This window comes from Oncorhynchus gorbuscha, linkage group LG08 (assembly GCF_021184085.1).
Source record: "Oncorhynchus gorbuscha isolate QuinsamMale2020 ecotype Even-year linkage group LG08, OgorEven_v1.0, whole genome shotgun sequence".
Lineage (NCBI taxonomy): Eukaryota > Metazoa > Chordata > Actinopteri > Salmoniformes > Salmonidae > Oncorhynchus > Oncorhynchus gorbuscha.
Genome location: NC_060180.1, coordinates 42,966,747 through 42,987,428, shown reverse-complemented (window position 1 = coordinate 42,987,428; position 20,682 = coordinate 42,966,747). Strand labels below are relative to the sequence as shown.

The 20,682-nt window shown below is 43.2% G+C and overlaps 1 protein-coding gene across 1 annotated transcript in view; it reads left to right on the top strand.

Annotated features, from left to right (window-relative positions):
• The window catches only part of LOC124040651 (zinc finger protein 512B-like), a 100,147-nt gene that overhangs the window by 65,525 nt on the left and 13,940 nt on the right, over positions 1–20,682 (top strand). The window contains exons 7-10 of the mRNA XM_046357733.1: positions 1,127–1,202; positions 2,310–2,441; positions 2,707–2,825; positions 17,581–17,673. Of these exons, the coding sequence (XP_046213689.1) occupies positions 1,127–1,202; positions 2,310–2,441; positions 2,707–2,825; positions 17,581–17,673 (420 nt within the window). The remainder of the gene's footprint in view (positions 1–1,126; positions 1,203–2,309; positions 2,442–2,706; positions 2,826–17,580; positions 17,674–20,682) is intronic.

Sequence of the window (20,682 nt, the reverse complement as noted above, 5' to 3'; positions counted from 1 at the left end):
TGGTCTGATGAAACAAAAATATAAGTCTTTGGCTATAATGACCATTGTTATGTTTGTAGGAAAAAGGGGGAGGCTTGCAAGCTGAAAAACACCATCCCAACTGTGAAGCATGGGGGTGGCAGCATCATGTCGTGGGGGTGCTTTGCTGCAGGAGGGACTGGTGCACTTCACAAAATAGACGACATCATGAGGAAGAAAAATTATGTGTATATATTGAAGCAACATCTCAAGACATCAGTTAAGTTAAAGCTTGGTCGCAAATGGTCTTTCAAATGGACAATGACTTCAAGTATACTTCCAAAGTTGTGGCAAAGTGGCTTAAGGACAACAATGTCAAGGTATTGGAGTGGCCATCACAAAGCCCAGACCTCAATCCTATAGAACATTTGTGGGCAGATCCTAACTGACCTAAAACAGGGAATATTTCCTAGGATTAAATGTCAGGAATTGTGAAAAACTGAGTATTTGGCTAAGGTGTATGTAAACTTCCAACTTCAACTGTAGATGATAATTACAATTATCAATAATACTTTAGATACTCACTACTACTATACGAAGAAAGATTTATAAAGCCTTATATGAAGTAGACATTGCGGTATTGATACAATGAGGGGTGTAGAGAATATCGTAAAAATGCAACAATCAGATTCTAGAACAGTAGCATAGAATTCTGGTACCGCGTGCAAAAATAACTCACGCTGTATGGGCCGTTATTAATACTTACTCATCAAAAGGTTAACGTTAGCTGGCTAGCTACCCAGCAAGGTAGTTAGGCTCTATCTATCTAGCCAGCAAGGTAGTTTGCCTAGTTAGCTAGCATTCTGCGCTACTTAAGTGCTAACACTGGACTGGCACCAAAGTGAACACTTATCCTTGATACAAAAAGAATGCCGTTACTGTCCGGCATATCCGCGGGAAGTAGCACCCCCTGATAAATCACAATTAAAAAATATTTATACCTGAATAAAAATATTATGACCCTAGCAAAAAACTTGTCAGCCTCCCTAAAATCGCTATCTGACTCAAAAATCCCATTTTTGTTGCATTGTGAGGGTGAAGTTAGAAGCTAAGTGGACATGGGGGCCCATGTGTTTGACGGTTTATTGCTCTCTGTTCTCCTCTTGAGCCAGGACGGAAGCAGAAAACTCCTAAGAAGTTCACTGGAGAGCAACCCTCTATCTCGGGGACGTTCGGACTGAAAGGTAGACCCTCGGCTTATCTCTTCTCACAGCTTCTCTCACTCATGCTTGAAGTAAAGTTCGGGGGAACTCACTCACCAGACCACTACTGGGTCATTTTGGTTGACTACACTCTTAGATAAAGAGGTGCGATTGATAACCGCAAATGGGTTCTTTGACTGTTCCCATAGGAGAACCCTTTGAAGAACCCTTTTTGGTTCTAGGTATAACCCTTTTTGGTTCCACGTAGAACTCTTTCCACATTGGGTTCTACATGGAACCCAAAATAGTTCTTCCTGGATCCAAAAAGGGTTCTACCCAGAAACAAAAATGGTTCTCCTATGGGGACAGACAACAACCTTTTGGAACCATTTTTTTCAAAGAGTGTAGGCATCTGAGAGTCCCCCATCCACTTTGTTTCTCTTAGCGGTAGTGGCCCCTCTGTCTCTGTCAATGTGTTTGAACTGTCGAGATATTCATATCACGACTGAGTGAGTCTGTCTCATACTCTCCTTCTGACACATTTTCTATCTTAACACCACTTTCCTCTAAGCTCAGTGACTCACACAGCACTGCACATGACATGACTCTCTTTCTATATGTTTCTCATAGCCTCATCTCTCGTTACAACTCTCTCCCTCTTGTTCATTTTTATTGTTCATGAATCAGCATTTCTCCTTATCTACTCCTCTTAGTCAGCATCATCCTCTCTCTCTTTCCCTCCCTCTCTCTATCATTTTACATCCACACCCGTGAAATGCAGCTGATAAATAAAGGGTATTACTCTATCATTCTCCTGGTGTCGTGGTGTCATACTGGTGTCATACTGCTCAGCCTTAATCTCTCCAGTTCCAGCTTCTATTGAACTTTAACTCTGACTGTAAATGTCATGAGCTCTGATGACCTTTTTCACGTCACTGAAACCTGACCCATGCACATATGCACTCATGTACACACTACTGGGGGCAAATGGAATGGCATCAGAAACATTGAAACTATGGAAACCATGTGTTTGATGTTGTTGATACCTTTCCACCTATTCTTCTCCAGCCGTTACCACGTGGCCGTCCACCCCAATTAAGGTGCCACCAACATCCTTTGGTACACAGTCACACACTCCGTATGTTCCAGGTATGAACAAGGTAGAGGAGAAGTTGAAGGCTGGTCGTGTGAAGAGATTAGAGGGGGGTCTGTTCAGCGAGGAGCCCCAGAGGAAGCACCCTGGTCCAGCCTCCAGGAGAGACCTACCACCCCTCACCTCTGGTACTAATATGTCTGTTCTGGACTACTTGTGAATTTATGTTTTTTGACAAGACAAATTCCATCTCCCAAATTATTCCCTGGTACACACGTGAGACCACTTTGTGTGATACATTTTCACAATATAAAGTATTGATCGATTGGATGATTTTTTTGGTTGATTGTAGGCCATCATTGTAAATAAGAATTTGTTCTTAACTGACTTGCCTGGTTAAATAGAGGTCACATTGATTGGTTGATTTATTGATATATCGTCCTGGTACTCCAGCAGAGGCCCAGTGGCAGCATGCCATCTCAGAGCGGGGGGAGGTGCTCTGTCCTACCTGCTCCATTATCACCAGAAAGACCATCTCGGGCCTCAAGAAGCACATGGAGATCTGCCGAAAGGTGAGTCAATCAAAACAGAGGGTGTTTGGACCAGCAATCTAAATATATCTAAATAGTGCCAATATTTCCCTTTCATTTGAGATTACAGCCTATATATTTATCTTACTGCTTGTAGCAGGATCCACACAATATATTGTCTCTGTTCAACTTCAGAAGTATGAATATATTTGACAGAGTTTGATTTGGGGTGAACTGTCTTTAGCCTCCCTCTTCATCATGTGTATCCACTCTAGACAAAGTGATTTGGGGTGAACTGTCTTTAGCCTCCCTCTTCACCATGTGTATCCACTCTAGACAGTGATTTGGGGTGAACTGTCTTTAGCCTCCCTCTTCACCATGTGTATCCACTCTAGACAAAGTGATTTGGGGTGAACTGTCTTTAGCCTCCCTCTTCACCATGTGTATCCACTCTAGACAAAGTGATTTGGGGTGAACTGTCTTTAGCTTCCCTCTTCACCATGTGTATCCACTCTAGACAAAGTGATTTGGGGTGAACTGTCTTTAGCTTCCCTCTTCACCATGTGTATCCACTCTAGACAAAGTGATTTGGGGTGAACTGTCTTTAGCCTCCCTCTTCACCATGTGTATCCACTCTAGACAAAGTGATTTGGGGTGAACTGTCTTTAGCCTCCCTCTTCACCATGTGTATCCACTCTAGACAAAGTGATTTGGGGTGAACTGTCTTTAGCCTCCCTCTTCACCATGTGTATCCACTCTAGACAAAGTGCCTGGCTTTACTTCTTCTATTTAAAGGATTGTCTTTCATACTCACTGTTAACTCTTAAACCCCAATATATCAGTTGACTCTTGCCCTAAATAATAATCATTTTCTGTATAATATTATACTTGGTACTATGCCACATCTGTTCTTGATTCTAGCCCACTCAAACAATTGTGCTGAATACAAAAACTGACTTGTCCTCTGAGTCAATATCAGTTGCCATATGTTTAAATAGCAACATCAAGATCAGGGGTGTCAACTCTTTCCATGAAGGGCCGAGTGTATGCTGTTATTTCCTTTCAATTAAGACCTAGACACTCAGGTTCCTAACTAATCAATGACCTGAATCGATCAATAAAATACAAGGGAGGTGTGAACCTGCAGACACTCGGCCCTTGATGGAGATATTACTGTGCCGTATATGTTGCTGTGTATAAGAACAATATATAACGTTTTGATGGTTTATGTTTCATTCCAAAATGTTTTTTACAATTTGTTTCATCTGATATTTGCATTTCTTGATCTGAAATTAATGTTCATGGGTCCCTTTATACAGTTGAAGTCAGAAGTTTACATACACTTAGGTTGTAGTCATTAAAACTAGTTTTTCAACTACTCCACAAGTTTCTTGTTAACAAACTATAGTTTTGGCAAGTCGGTTAGGACATCTACTTTTTGCATGACACAAGTCATTTTTCCAACAATTATTTGCAGACAGATTATTTAACTTATTTTTCACTGTATCACAATTCCAGTGGGTCAGAAGTTTACATACACTAAGTTGACTGTGCCTTTAAACAGCTTGGAAAATTCCAGAAAATGATGTCATGGCTTTACAAGCTTCTGATAGGCTAATTAAAATAATTTGAGTCAATTGGAGGTTTACCTGTGGATGTATTTCAAGGCCTACCTTCAAACTCTGTGCCTCTTTGCTTGACATCATGGGAAATCAGCAAAACCTCTGAATTTTGGTAGTCTGGTTCATCTTTGGGAGCAATTTCCAAACGCCTGAAGGTACCACGTTCCATCTGTACAAACAATAGTACGCAAGTATAAACACCATGAGACTCAGGAAGGAGACACTTTCTGTCTCTTATAGATGAACGTACTTTGGTGCGAAAAGGTGCAAATTAATCCCAGAACAACAGCAAAGGACCTTGTGAAGATGCTTGAGGAAACCGGTACAAAGGTATCTATATCAAACGTAAAACGAGTCCTGTATCGCCATAACCTGAAAGGCCGCTCAGCAAGGAAGAAGCCACTGCTCCAAAACCTCCATAAAAAAAAGTCAGACTACGGTTTGCAACTACTCATGGGAACAAAGATCGTACTTTTTTGAGAAATGTCCTCTGGTTCGATAAAGACCGTTATATTTGGAGGAAAAATGGGGAGGCTTGCAAGCCGAAGAACACCGTCCCAAACATGAAGCAAGGGGGTGGCAGCATCATGTTGTGGGGGTGCTTTGCTGCAGGTGGGACTGGTGGACTTCACAAATAGACGACATCATGAGGAAGCAAAATTATGTAGATATATTGAAGCAACATCTCAAGACATCAGTCAGGAAGTTAAAGCTGGTCGCAAATGGTCTTCCAAATGGACAATGACCCCAAGCATACTTCCAAAGTTGTGGTAAAATGGCTTAAGGACAACAAAGTCAAGGTATTGGAGTGGCAAAGCCCTGACCTCAATCCTATAGAACATTTGTGGGCAGAACTGAAAAAGTGTGTGTGAGCAAGGCCTACAAACCTGACTCAGTTACACCAGCTCTGTCAGGAGGAATGGGCCAAAATTCACCCAACTAATTGTGGGAAGCTTGTGGAAGGCTACTCAAAACATTTGACCCGTGTTCAACAATTTAAAGGCAATGCTACCAAATACTAATTGAGTGTATGTAAACTTCTGACCCACTGGGAATGTGATGAAAGAAATAAAAGCTGAAATATATCATTCTCTCTGCTATTATTCTGACATTTCACATTCTTAAAATAAAGTGGTGATCCTAACTGACCAATATCAAAAAGACAAAAGGTTTTCCTACTAATTATTTGCCTCCTGTTGAATGTCATCGTATTTCAAAGATAATTGAATGCACTTTTGATTAAATCTTCATCAGTGCTCTTTGACAATGCATTGAGTAGAATGCTAAGTTGGGCATCAGTCCAAAACGAACATTCAAAGCAATATTGTGACGAAACACGCAACCCATGAATAGGCTTAAGCCTATTAGCTGGCTCTTGTCTGTGGATGGGTGGATCCATATTGCTGTTGAATACCGGTGAGCAGACTTCCCGACCAAGCTTCTTACCGTTTCCTGAGCAGAATTATGCCGCAGTAATGCAAAAATAAAAAAGTATGCATTGCAAAAACTGCATAAACCAGATGTATCAACTCTCTGGCTTCAATCATACATTAGACCAGTCACCACAATGCTAGCAGCCTAACATATTTAGCCAGAGTCAATGTAAAGTCAAATCAAAATCAAATCACATTTATTTATATATCCCTTCATACATCAGCTGATATCTCAAAGTGCTGTACAGAAACCCAGCCTAAAACCCCAAACAGCAAGCAATGCAGGTGTAGAAGCACGGTGGTTAGGAAAAACTCCCTAGAAAGGCCAAAACCTAGAGAGGAACCAGGCTATGTGGGGTGGCCAGTCCTCTTTCAGCTGTGCCGGGTGGAGATGTTCAAATGTTCATAAATGACCAGCATGGTCAAATAATAATAATCACAGGCAGAACAGTTGAAACTGGAGCAGCAGCACGGCCAGGTGGACTGGGGACAGCAAGGAGTCATCATGTCAGGTAGTCCTGAGGCATGGTCCGAGGGCTCAGGTCCTCTGAGAAAGAGAAAATTAGAGAGAGCATACTTAAATTCACACAGGACACCGGATAGGACAGGAGAAGTACTCCAGATATATATATATTTTTTTCACCTTTATTTAACCAGATAAGCAAGTTGAGAACAAGTTCTCATTTCCAATTGCGACCTGGCCAAGATAAAGCAAAGCAGTTCGACACAAACAGCGACACAGAGTTACACGGGAGGTAAAGGCAAAAAAAGGCCATGGTGGCAAAGTAAATACAACATAGCAAGTAAAACACTGGAATGGTAGATTTGCAGTGGAAGAATGTGCAAAGTAGAAATAAAAAATAATGGGGTGCAAAGGAGCAAAATAAATAAATAAATAAAATAAATACAATAGGGAAAGAGGTAGTTGTTTGGGCTAAATTATAGGTGGGCTATGTACAGGTGCAGTAATCTGACAGTTGGTGCTCAAAGCTAGTGAGGGAGATAAGTGTTTCCAGTTTGAGATCTTTGTTGTTCGTTCCAGTCATTGGCAGCAGAGAACTGGAAGGTGAGGCGGCCAAAAAATAATTGGTTTTGGGGGTGACTAGAGAGATATACCTGCTGGAGCGCGTGCTACAGGTGGGAGATGCTATGGTGACCAGCGAGCTGAGATAAGGGGGGACTTTACCTAGCAGGGTCTTGTAGATGACATGGAGCCAGTGGGTTTGGCGACGAGTATGAAGCGAGGGCCAGCCAACGAGAGCGTACAGGTCACAATGGGGGGTAGTATATGGGGCTTTGGTGACACAACGGATTGCACTGTGATAGACTGCATCCAATTTGTTGAGTAGGGTATTGGAGTCTATCCTGTAAATGACATCGCCGAAGTCGAGGATTGGTAGGATGGTCAGTTTTACAAGGGTATGTTTGGCAGCATGAGTGAAGGATGCTTTGTTGCAAAATAGCAAGCCAATTCTAGATTTAACTTTGGATTGGAGATGTTTGATGTGGGTCTGGAAGGAGAGTTTACAGTCTAACCAGACACCTAGGTATTTGTAGTTGTCCACGTATTCTAAGTCAGAGCCTCAGAACATCAGCTGACTGGATTTGGGAGAAGGAGAAATGGGGAAGGCTTGGGCGAGTTGCTGTGGGGGGTGCAGTGCTGTTGACCGGGGTAGGAGTAGCCAGGTGGAAAGCATGGCCAGCCGTAGAAAAATGCTTTTTGAAATTCTCAATTATGGTGGATTTATCAGTGGTGACAGGGTGTACTATCTTCAGTGCAGTGGGCAGCTGGGAGGAGGTGTTCTTATTCTCCATGGACTTTACAGTGTCCCAGAACTCTTGAGTTAATGTTGCAGGAAGCAAATTTCTGCTTGAAAAAGCTAGCCTTGGCTTTTCTAACTGCCTGTGTATAATGGTTTCTAGCTTCTCTGAACAGTTGCATATCACGGGGGCTGTTCGATGCTAATGCAGAACGCCATAGGATGTTTTTGTGTTGGTTAGGGGCAGTCAGGTCTGGGGAGAACCAAGGGCTATATCTTTTCCTGGTTCTAAATTTCTTGAATGGGGCATGCTTATATAAGATGGTTAGGAAGGCATTTAAAAAAAATACCCAGGCATCCTCTACTGATGGGATGAGATCAATATCCTTCCAGGATACCCCAGCCAGGTCAATTAGAAAGGCCTGCTCGCTGAAGTGTTTCAGGGAGTGTTTGACAGTCATGAGTGGAGGTCTATATAACAAACTGACCATAGCCCCCGACACATAAACTACTGCAGCATAAATACTGGAGGTTGAGACAGGAGAGGTCAGGAGACACTATGGCCCCATCCGATGACACCCCCAGACAGGGCCAAACAGGAAGGATATAACCCCACCCACTTTGCCAAAGCACAGCCCCCACACCACTAAAGGGATATCCTCAACCACCAACTTACCATCCTGAGACAAGGCAGAGTATAGCCCACAAAGATCTCCACCACGGCACAACCCAAGGGGGATTGAATACTTGACCCCAATAGAAACCTTAATTTAGGCCTACTTGCATGACTTTTATAAATTGCATTGCTGACTATCACATGTAGGCTACAATCAACCTCTACACAGTTACTGAAGGCAATCTCCATCTCCCATTTGCAAATCTCCAAACTATAGCTTTGTGGTAGCCTACTCAAAATATAAAATGCAGCTAGGCTATTCACTGTTAACAAAACAGTTGATAGGCCTACACATTTGTGGAAACAGACGAGTCAAGAGTGCATGGTTTGACTAGTCGGATTGGTGAGAATTTGATCAGCCGTGGCACTATCTATAGTGATGAATCTCAGCCTCTAGGCCTAAGTTTCTTGTATGTTTGTTTAATGGAAAAGCGGATATGTTCCCTGTGACAAAGTCACCAGAATAAGCTGGTTATCATAAAGTAAAAACAGCCACAACCTTCCGAAATCCCCCTGATAGCCAGGTGCAGAGTTGGAGAAAAGGGCCAACAAGCTGGTTGACATCTTTCAGTCAAATGTAAGCTAAAACAAATGTCATTTTCACCAGGCTGTAGGCTAATAACCTCTAGAAATAGTTTGGTGACTTTGACAGAACTTTGAGTCGATTAAATTGTGACATATACAACAAACCAATAAGATTCCAGTCCCTATTTCTCCATTTACTGTGGTGTAATCATGTCAGATCAAGAATAACATAGCCTATAAGTGGCCATCAACAGGTCTCAGGGCAACCATTTACTTTCATTTTGTGACACTATGGCTTGGCTGTGAGTTACGTTTTCAATTGGTCACATCAGTGCGAGCTTAGCCGGTCACTTCAATCAAAGCTTTATATATTTGGGATGGCTGAATGTACTACTTAACTGACTGGGAAATGTTTGAAAGGAGAGTGTGCGCAATGGTGTGATAACATCTGATGGTGATGATTCATTTCTACATTTTCTTCCCTTGATTTATCCCAGTGTTTCCCAAAGTTGGCCCTGCCCAAAACCAAAACGTGCACCCAGGGGAGGCCCCAGGAAACCTGATTTATCCAACCGAACAAACATGTAAAAGCCACATGCAATTCTTCCCTGTCAGGGTTTTCCTGTGGTGAAGTAGAGGAGGACCAAAACGCAGCGTGGTTATATTGACTCATGTTTAATCAAAAACAGATAAACATGAACACTACAAAACAATGAACATGGAAAACCAAAAACAGCCCTATCTGGTGCAAAACACAGAGACAGGAACAATCACCCACAAAACCCAACACAAAACAGGCTACCTAATATGGTTCCCAATCAGAGACAATGACTAACACCTGCCTCTGATTGAGAACCATATCAGGCCAAACATAGAAATAGACAAACCAGACACACAACATAGAATGCCCACCCAGCTCACGTCCTGACCAACACTAAAACAAGGAAAACACATACGAACGATGGACAGAACGTTACATTCCCGAAAGTTAATTAAATGCCCTAAACGAAAACACATCTTATACAATGCTCAACCTCTGCAGAGAATTCATTGGCTAAATCTTACACACTGCTCAACCTCTACAGAGAATACATTGGCTAAATCTTATACACTGCTCAACCTCTGCAGAGAATACATTGGCTAAATCTTATACACTGCTCAACCTCTGCAGAGAATACATTGGCTAAATCTTATACACTGCTCAACCTCTGCAGAGAATACATTGGCTAAATCTTACACACTGCTCAACCTCTGCAGAGAATACATTGGCTAAATCTTATACACTGCTCAACCTCTGCAGAGAATACATTGGCTAAATCTTATACACTGCTCAACCTCTGCAGAGAATACATTGGCTAAATCTTATACACTGCTCAACCTCTGCAGAGAATACATTGGCTAAATCTTATACACTGCTCAACCTCTGCAGAGAATACATTGGCTAAATCTTATACACTGCTCAACCTCTGCAGAGAATACATTGGCTAAATCTTATACACTGCTCAACCTCTGCAGAGAATACATTGGCTAAATCTTATACACTGCTCAACCTCTGCAGAGAATACATTGGCTAAATTGATTATTTAAATGTTTATTTGTGTATTGATACTTTATTACATGTGACTGTTTAAAACCCAATACTTTTTCTATTGGACTTCTGTTGTTTGAAGTGGATATTTAGAGTTTTGCCACAAAACATGATTATTTGTCTCTTGAAAATAAAATTACCTTGCGATATACTTCAAAACAAATGATGTCTGTCTTTTCACGAGGCCATGTCATGATGAAAAAATAACATCTCTATCTCTTTCACATATTTTAATTTTTTATTTATTTTTATTTCACCTTTATTTAACCAGGTAGGCAAGTTGAGAACAAGTTCTCATTTACAATTGCGACCTGGCCAAGATAAAGCAAAGCAGTTCGACAGATACAACGACACAGAGTTACACATGGAGTAAAACAAACATACAGTCAATAATACAGTATAAACAAGTCTATGTACAATGTGAGCAAATGAGGTGAGAAGGGAGGTAAAGGCAAAAAAGGCCATGGTGGCAAAGTAAATACAATATAGCAAGTAAAACACTGGAATGGTAGTTTTGCAATGGAAGAATGTGCAAAGTAGACATAAAAATAATGGGGTGCAAAGGAGCAAAATAAATAAATAAATTAAATACAGTTGGGAAAGAGGTAGTTGTTTGGGCTCAATTTTAGGTGGGCTATGTACAGGTGCAGTAATCTGAAAGATGCTCTGACAGTTGGTGCTTAAAGCTAGTGAGGGAGAAGTGTTTCCAGTTTCAGAGATTTTTGCAGTTCGTTCTAGTCACTGGCAGCAGAGAACTGGAAGGAGAGGCGGCCAAAGAAAGAATTGGTTTTGGGGGTGACCAGAGAGATATACCTGCTGGAGCGTGTGCTACAGGTGGGAGATGCTATGGTGACCAGCGAGCTGAGATAAGGGGGGACTTTACCTAGCAGGGTCTTGTAGATGACATGGAGCCAGTGGGTTTGGTGATTAGTATGAAGCGAGGGCCAGCCAACGAGAGCGTACAGGTCACAATGGTGGGTAGTATATGGGGCTTTGGTGACAAAACGGATTGCACTGTGATAGACTGCATCCAATTTGTTGAGTAGGGTATTGGAGGCTATTTTGTAAATGACATCGCCAAAGTCGAGGATTGGTAGGATGGTCAGTTTTACAAGGGTATGTTTGGCAGCATGAGTGAAGGATGCTTTGTTGCGAAATAGGAAGCCAATTCTAGATTTAACTTTGGATTGGAGATGTTTGATATGGGTCTGGAAGGAGAGTTTACAGTCTAACCAGACACCTAAGTATTTGTAGTTGTCCACGTATTCTAAGTCAGAGCCGTCCAGAGTAGTGATGTTGGACAGGCGGGTAGGTGCAGGTAGCGATCGGTTGAAGAGCATGGATTTAGTTTTACTTGTATTTAAGAGCAGTTGGAGGCCACGGAAGGAGAGTTGTATGGCATTGAAGCTTGCCTGGAGGGTTGTTAACACAGTGTCCAAAGAAGGGCCGTAAGTATACAGAATGGTGTCGTCTGCGTAGAGGTGGATCAGGGACTCACCAGCAGCAAGAGCGACCTCATTGATGTATACAGAGAAGAGAGTCGGTCCAAGAATTGAACCCTGTGGCAGCCCCATAGAGACTGCCAGAGGTCCGGACAGCAGACCCTCCGATTTGACACACTGAACTCTATCAGAGAAGTAGTTGGTGAACCAGGCGAGGCAATCATTTGAGAAACCAAGGCTGTCGAGTCTGCCGATGAGGATGTGGTGGTTGACAGAATTGAAAGCCTTGGCCAGAATACGGCTGCACAGTAATGAATACGGCTGCACAGTAATGTTTCTTATCGATGGCGGTTAAGATATCGTTTAGGACCTTGAGCGTGGCTGAGGTGCACCCATGACCAGCTCTGAAACCAGATTGCATAGCAGAGAAGGTATGGTTAGATTCGAAATGGTCGGTAATCTGTTTGTTGACTTGGGTTTCGAAGACCTTAGAAAGGCATGGTAGGATAGATATAGGTCTGTAGCAGTTTGGGTCAAGAGTGTCCCCCCCCCCTTTGAAGAGGGGGAAGACCGCAGCTGCTTTCCAATCTTTGGGAATCTCAGACGACACGAAAGAGAGGTTGAACAGGCTAGTAATAGGGGTGGCAACAATTTTGGCATATAATTTTAGAAAGAAAGGGTCCAGATTGTCTAGCCCGGCTGATTTGTAGGGGTCCAGAGTTTTCAGCTCTTTCAGAACATCAGCTGAATGGATTTGGGAGAAGGAGAAATGGGGAAGGCTTGGGAGAGTTGCTGTTGGGGGTGCAGTGCTGTTGACCGGGGTAGGAGTAGCCAGGTGGAAAGCATGGCCAGCCGTAGAAAAATGCTTCTTGAAATTCTCAATTATGGTGGATTTATCAGTGGTGACAGTGTTTCCTATCTTCAGTGCAGTGGGCAGCTGGGAGGAGGTGTTCTTATTCTCCATGGACTTTACAGTGTCCCAGAACTTTTTTGAGTTAGTGTTGCAGGAAGCAAATTTCTGCTTGAAAAAGCTAGCCTTGGCTTTTCTAACTGCCTGTGTATAATGGTTTCTAGCTTCCCTGAATAGCTGCATATCACGGGGGCTGTTCGATGCTAATGCAGAACGCCATAGGATGTTTTTGTGTTGGTTAAGGGCAGTCAGGTCTGGGGAGAACCAAGGGCTATATCTGTTCCTGGTTCTAAATTTCTTGAATGGGGCATGTTTATTTAAGATGGTTAGGAAGGCATTTAAAAAAAATATCCAGGCATCCTCTACTGACGGGATGAGATCAATATCCTTCCAGGATACCCCGGCCAGGTCGATTAGAAAGGCCTGCTCGCTGAACTGTTTCAGGGAGCGTTTTACAGTGATGAGTGGAGGTCGTTTGACCGCTGACCCATTACGAATGCAGGCAATGAGGCAGTGATCGCTGAGATCTTGGTTGAAGACAGCAGAGGTGTATTTAGAGGGGAAGTTGGTTAGGATGATATCTATGAGGGTGCCCGTGTTTAAGGCTTTAGGGGGGTACCTGGTAGGTTCATTGATAATTTGAGTGAGATTGAGGGCATCAAGTTTAGATTGTAAGATGGCTGGGGTGTTAAGCATGTTCCAGTTTAGGTCGCCTAGCAGCACGAGCTCTGAAGATAGATGGGGGGCAATCAGTTCACATATGGTGTCCAGAGCACAGCTGGGGGCAGAGGGTGGTCTATAGCAGGCGGCAACTTTGAGAGACTTGTTTTTAGAGAGGTGGATTTTTAGAAGTAAAAGTTCAAATTGTTTGGGTACAGACCTGGATAGTAGGACAGAACTCTGCAGGCTATCTTTGCAGTAGATTGCAACACTGCCCCCTTTGGCAGTTCTATCTTGTCTGAAAATGTTGTAATTTGGAATTAAAATTTCAGAATTTTTGGTGGTCTTCCTAAGCCAGGATTCAGACACAGCTAGAACATCCGAGTTGGCAGAGTGTGCTAAAGCAGTGAATAGAACAAACTTAGGGAGGAGGCTTCTAATGTTAACATGCATGAAACCAAGGCTATTACGGTTACAGAAGTCATCAAAAGAGAGTGCCTGGGGAATAGGAGTGGAGCTAGGCATTGCAGGGCCTGGATTCACCTCTACATCGCCAGAGGAACATAGGAGGAGAAGAATAAGGGTACGGCTAAAAGCAATAAGAATTGGTCGTCTATAACGTCTGGAACAGAGAGTAAAAGGAGGTTTCTGGGGGCGATAAAATAGCATCAAGGTATAATGTACAGAAAAAATGTATGGTAGGATGTGAATACAGTGGAGGTAGACCTAGGTATTGAGTGATGAAGAGAGAGATATTGTCTCTAGAAACATCATTGAAACTAGGAGATGTCATTGCATGTGTGGGTGGTGGAACTAATAAATTGGATAATGTATAGTGAGCAGGACTAGAGGCTCTACAGTGAAATAAGCCAATAAACACTAACCAGAACAGCAATGGACAAGACATATTGACATTAAGGAGAGGCATCCTTAGTCGAGTGATCAAAAGAGTCCAGAGAGTGGAGTGGTTGGTTTCGGGGTCAAGGCGATTTAGACAGCTAGCCAGGACATCGGTAGCAAGCTAGCATAGGAAGGGGGTCTGTTGTTAGCCACCTCTTGCGTTCCGTCAGTAGATTAGTGGGGTTCCGTGTGGTAGAAGGAATTAGTCCAAATCACACAACAACAAAAATAAAATAAAAACAATAGATATAGTTATAGAGGCCCAAGAATAAACATAATAAAAATAATAAAAATAAATAAATTGTCCGATTGTCTATTCTGAGAGCTGCCGGTAAGACAGCTAACGGTTAGCAGGCCGCAGATGGGCGTTCAGGTAACGTCGAGACGGAGGAGCCAGCCGGATCTCCTTCGGGTAGACAACGTCGGCAGTCCAGTTGTGAAGGCCCGGTGGGGCTCCGCGTAGGCAGTAAAACGGGTCCGGATAGGTGACTGCAGCCCAGGAGTGATTGACGGAGCTCAGGAGTGATTTACGGAGCTGGCTATCTCCGGAGTAATTAATGTTTGCTCCGGAATCGACGAGAGCAGATAGACACACGGATAGCAGCTGGCTAGCTGTGAGATCCGGGAATGAATGTCCAGAGAGCAGTTGAAATCCAAGGACATGGAGAGAAAAATTGGTCCGGTATGTTCCGTTCCGAGCCGCGCTGCGCCGTACAAAACTGGCGATAGATTTTCAAGCTAAAGGATAGCTGATGACCACAAACCGTGGTTAGCTGAATACTAACGATTTGCCATGTCAATTTATCACCATTTCTGAAAATTGATATACATTTGAAGTCAGAAGTTTACATACACCTTAGCCAAATACATTTAAACTCAGTTTCACATTTCCTGACATTTAATACTCGTATAAATTCCCTGTCTTAGGTCAGTTGCGATCACCACTTTATTTTAAGAATGTGAAATGTCAGAATAATAGTAGAGAGATTGATTTATTTCAGCTTTTATTTATTTCTTCACATTCCCAGTGGGTCAGAAGTTTACATACACTCTATTAGTATTTGGTAGCATTGCCTTTAAATTGTTTAACTTGGGTCAAATGTTTTGGGTAGCCTTCCACAAGCTTACCACAATAAGTTGCGTGAATTTTGGCCCATTCCTCCTGACAGAGCTATAATAATAATATAATAATAATAATAATAATAATAATAATATAATAATAATATAATAATAATAATAATAATATATGCCATTTAGCAGACGCTTTTATCCAAAGCGACTTACAGTCAGTTCTACGTGAATTTTCGGCCCATTCCTCTACCAACTGAGCTACAGAAGCTGGTGTGAGTCAGTTTTGATGGCCTCCTTGCTCACAAACACTTTTTCAGTTCTGCCCACAAATGTTCCATGGGATTGAGGTCAAGGCTTTGTGATGTCCACTCCAATACCTTGACTTTGTTTTCCGTAAGCCATTTCGCCACAACTTTGGAAGTATACTTGGGGTCATTGTCCATTTGGAAGACCCATTTGCGACGAAGCTTTAACTTCCTGACTGATGTCTTGAGATGTTCCTTCCATATATCCACATAATTTTTCTTCCTCGTGATGCCGTCTATTTTGTGAAGTGCACCTGTCCTTCCTGCAGCAAAACACCCCACAACATGATGCTGCCACCCCCTTGCTTCACAGTTGGGATGGTGTTCTTCGGCTTGTAAACTTCCCCCCTTTTCCTTCAAACATAACGATAGTCATTATGGCCATACAGTTCTATTTTTGTTTCATCAGACTAGAGGACATTTCTCCAAAAAGTACGATCTTTGTCCCAATGTGCAGTTGCAAACCATAGTCTGGCCTTTTTATGGTGGTTTTGGAGCAGTGGCTTCTTCCTTGCTGAGCGGCTTTTCAGGTTATGTCGACATAGGACTTGTTTTACTGTGGATATAGATACTTTTTTACCTGTTTCCTCCAGCATCTTCACAAGGTCCTTTGCTATTGTTCTGGGATTGATTTACATTTTTCACACCAAAGCACGTTCATCTCTAAGAGACAGAAAGCATCTCCTTCCTGAGCAAAATGATGGCTGCGTGGTCCCATGGTGTTTATACTTGCGTACTATTGTTTGTACAGATGAATGTGGTACCTTCAGGTGTTTGGAAATTGTTCCCAAGGATGAACCAGACTCGTGGAGGTCTATAATTTTTTTCTGAGGTCTTGGCTGATTTCTTTTGATTTTACCATGAAGTCAAGCAAAGAGGCAATGAGTTTGAAGGTAGGCCTTGAAATACATCCACAGGTACACCTCCAATTGACTCAAATGATGTCAATTAGCCTATCAGAAGCTTCTAAAGCCATGACATAATTTTCTGGAATTTTCCAAGCTGTTTAAAGGCACAGTCAACTTAGTGTATGTAAACTTCTGACCCACTGAAATTGTGATACAGTGAATTGTAAGTAAAATAATCTGTCTGTCAACAATTGTTTGAAAAATGACTTGTGTCATGCACAAAGTAGATGTCCTAACCGACTAACAAACTATAGTTTGTTAACAAGACATTTGTGGAGTGGTTGAAAAACAACCTAAGTGTATGTAAACTTCCAACTTCAACTGTATCAATTTTTGGGATATAACTCTTTAGCTTTTTATTCATTTGGACTGCTTTCTTTAATGCAGTTGTAACCACTTCATCGGGTTCAGGCCACTAGCGTACTCTGGGGATGAGAATAAGTCAGGCACGCTGTTAGATGCTTCTCTCTGAGGACCCCTCGGGCAGGTCCAGGGGGCCAGTAGACACAGAGTATTGATTGGAGGGCTGGAGGAATTATACTGTGGCTGCGTCTCAATACTCTGAAGTAGCTTCCTCTCCTTTAACTGTACCAATCTGAAAAAACAGGCTACAGGCTGTAGGTCAAAACAATCAGTAAAGGACACAAGGACAAGAAGCCAATTTAGACTATTGAGGTATTCTAGAGCTAAGGCAGTAGGTGCTTATGGGCTGGTGGACAAAAGTGACAGTTATGCCATTAAGGAGTCAGTCACTGTAAAACCTCTTCCTCTGCCAGATAGATCAATATTTGCTTCTTTCCAGTTATTGGTCTTGATGATTACCTGACAAAGACCATTATAGGTGAAATGGTCCCGTGTCATTAACTCATGTGAAGGTCATGCTGGGGAACAGTGAGCAGAAAGACCAAGACCTGCCAGTGGATACAAGATATTCATAAGTTAATAGGAATGAATGACCTTTGAGTTACTGTGTGACCTTTGTCCTTTAACCCTGCAGCTCCAGGATGCCCTGAAGTGCCAGCAATGCCAGAAACAGTTCAGGTCCAAGGCCGGACTCAACTACCATACAATGTCTGAGCACAGCAGCGAGGTAAACACGCACAAATAAAAACGTGCGCACACGCACAAACAGACACAAACACACACACACACAACCAAAGTTGATTGATCTACTGATCCCCTAGTCAGAAACTATCCGATCTGAAAGTAACCGTTGGAGTTTAATTTGCTACAGTGGAGGGAGCTCTGTTGTGAGTTCGAGTAGGCGCGAGGGATTGATTTGGGATTGTGGGTGGCATGGCAGACAGTTGAAGGGTTCTTCTCCTGACCTCAATTTTGTGGCATTTTATAGCTCATCTCATGCTTTTGTTCACATTTTGCCATGAAGCTGAGAAAAAGTTTTGCCGTTTTAAAAGTAACTTCCTGCTAATCTACACATTTTAGGAAGGGGCCCCAGGGCATCTCCGGCCCTGGTCAAACAGGTTACACCTCTGACCCAATGACCCACTACACCTCTACCTACCTAGAACTGTTGAGCGACCAATATAGACACCTCTGAACAACAGACACCAAGGGCTCTGTTTTCAGCTGGAACTAAGTATCGAACGGACATGACATTTTCCAGCCCTAACGCCAGGTTCAGCAATTTACCTGTTTTATATCAGCTCACTTTCAATGGGAGGGGTGGAAATATTTAAGGTGTGTCCTTAAACACGATCCAAAGTGATCATTTCAGGCAGCGCTGGTTTTAGCACAATGCCCATATTCACATGGAACAAGAGTAGTCTAATCTTCTTTTAGTGTTTTATTGGATTTAAAACCAAGCATACCCTCCCCTCCTCGCAATGAAGGCTTTTTTTGTCCTGCCCAATGCAGTCAAGACTGTTGATTAAAGGGTTGACGCCTGAGAATGCTTGGAAATAAATCTTAATCACCAAAGCTTTATTCAAATATTACGTTTGCGAGGAGCATAATAGTGAGCTGACCATCCCTTTTAATCTATGCATTGTTGGCAGGTCCACATTATGTTAGCCATGCAGGGCCAGTTTTGGACATGCGTAAAACACCCTCCATGATTTAGGCTACATGTGCATGCCCATCATGAAACGAGAGATGACAACCTCGGTACTCGGGAACCTTGTTATTTTCCTGTGACAAATGTTTGTTCCGTTTCATATGTTCAAAACCCAAGCCCTCCCTTACCGTAGTCTCACTATAACAAATGTTGGTTCAACAGCAACCCAAGCCCTCCCTTACCGTAGTCTCACTATAACAAAGGCTGGTTCAACAGCAACCCATGCCCTCCCTTACCGTAGTGTCACTAATAAAGGCTGGTTCAACAGCAACCCAAGCCCTCCCTTACTGGAGTCTCACTATAACAAAGGCTGGTCCAACAGCAACCCAAGCCCTCCCTTACCGTAGTCTTACTAAAACATAGGCTGGTTCAACAGCAACCCAAGCCCTCCCTTACAGTAGTCTCACTATACCAAAGGCTGGTTCAACAGCAACCCAAGCCCTCGCTTACCGTAGTCTCACTATAACAATGGCTGGTCCAACAGCAACCCAAGCCCTCCCTTACCGTTGTCTTTCTATAACAAAGGCTCGTCCAACAGCAACCCAAGCCCTCCCTTACTGTAGTCTCACTATAACAAAGGCTGGTCCAACAGCAACCCAAGCCCTCCCTTACCGTAGTCTTACTAAAACATAGGCTGGTTCAACAGCAACCCAAGCCCTCCCTTACAGTAGTCTCACTATAACAAAGGCTGGTCCAACAGCAACCCAAGCCCTCCCTTACCGTAGTCTCACTATAACAATGGCTGGTTCAACAACAACCCAAGCCCTCCCTTACCGTAGTCTCACTATAACAAAGGCTGGTCTAACAGCAACCCAAGCCCTCCCTTACCGTAGTCTCACTATAACAATGGCTGGCTGGTCTCACTATAACAAAGGCTGGTCTAACAGCAACCCAAGCCCTCCCTTACCGTAGTCTCACTATAACAAAGGCTGGTCCAACAGCAACCCAAGCCCTCCCTTACCGTAGTCTCACTATAACAACGGCTGGTTCAACAGCAACCCAAGCCCTCCCTTGCCGTCGTCTCACTATAACAAAGGCTGGTTCAACAGCAACCCATTCCCTCCCTTACCGTAGTCTCACTATAACAAAGGCTGGTCCAACAGCAACCCAAGCCCTCCCTTACCGTAGTCTCACTATAACAAAGGCTGGTCCAACAGCAACCCAAGCCCTCCTTTACCGTAGTCTCACTATAACAAAGGCTGGTCCAACAGCAACCCAAGCCCTCCCTTACCGTCTTACTATAACAAAGGCTGGTCCAACAGCAACCCAAGCCCTCCCTTCCGTAGTCTCACTATAACAAAGGCTGGTTCAACAGCAACCCATCCCTACCTTACCGTAGTGTCACTAATAAAGGCTGGTTCAACAGCAACCCAAGCCCTCCCTTACTGGAGTCTCACTATAACAAAGGCTGGTTCAACAGCAACCCAAGCCCTCCCTTACCGTAGTCTCACTATAACAACGGCTAGTTCAACAGCAACCCAAGCCCTCCCTTACCGTAGTCTCACTATAACAAAGGCTGGTCCAACAGCAACCCAAGCCCTCCCTTACCGTTGTCTTTCTATAACAAAGGCTGGTCCAACAGCAACCCAAGCCCTCCCTTACTGTAGTCTCACTATAACAAAGACTGGTCCAACAGCAACCCAAGCCCTCCCTTACCGTAGTCTTACTAAAACATAGGCTGGTTCAACAGCAACCCAAGCCCTCCCTTACAGTAGTCTCACTATACCAAAGGCTGGTTCAACAGCAACCCAAGCCCTCCCTTACCGTAGTCTCACTCTAACAATGGCTGGTTCAACAGCAACAATCCCTTACCGGCTGGGTTCAACAGCAACCCAAGCCCTCCCTTACCGTCTTACTATAACAAAGGCTGGCCCAACAGCAACCCAATCCCTTCCTTAATGTAGTCTCACTATAACAAAGGCTTGTTCAACAGCAACCCAAGCCCTCCCTTACCGTAGTCTCACTATAACAAAGGCTGGTCCAACAGCAACCCAAGCCCTCCCTTACCGTTGTCTTTCTATAACA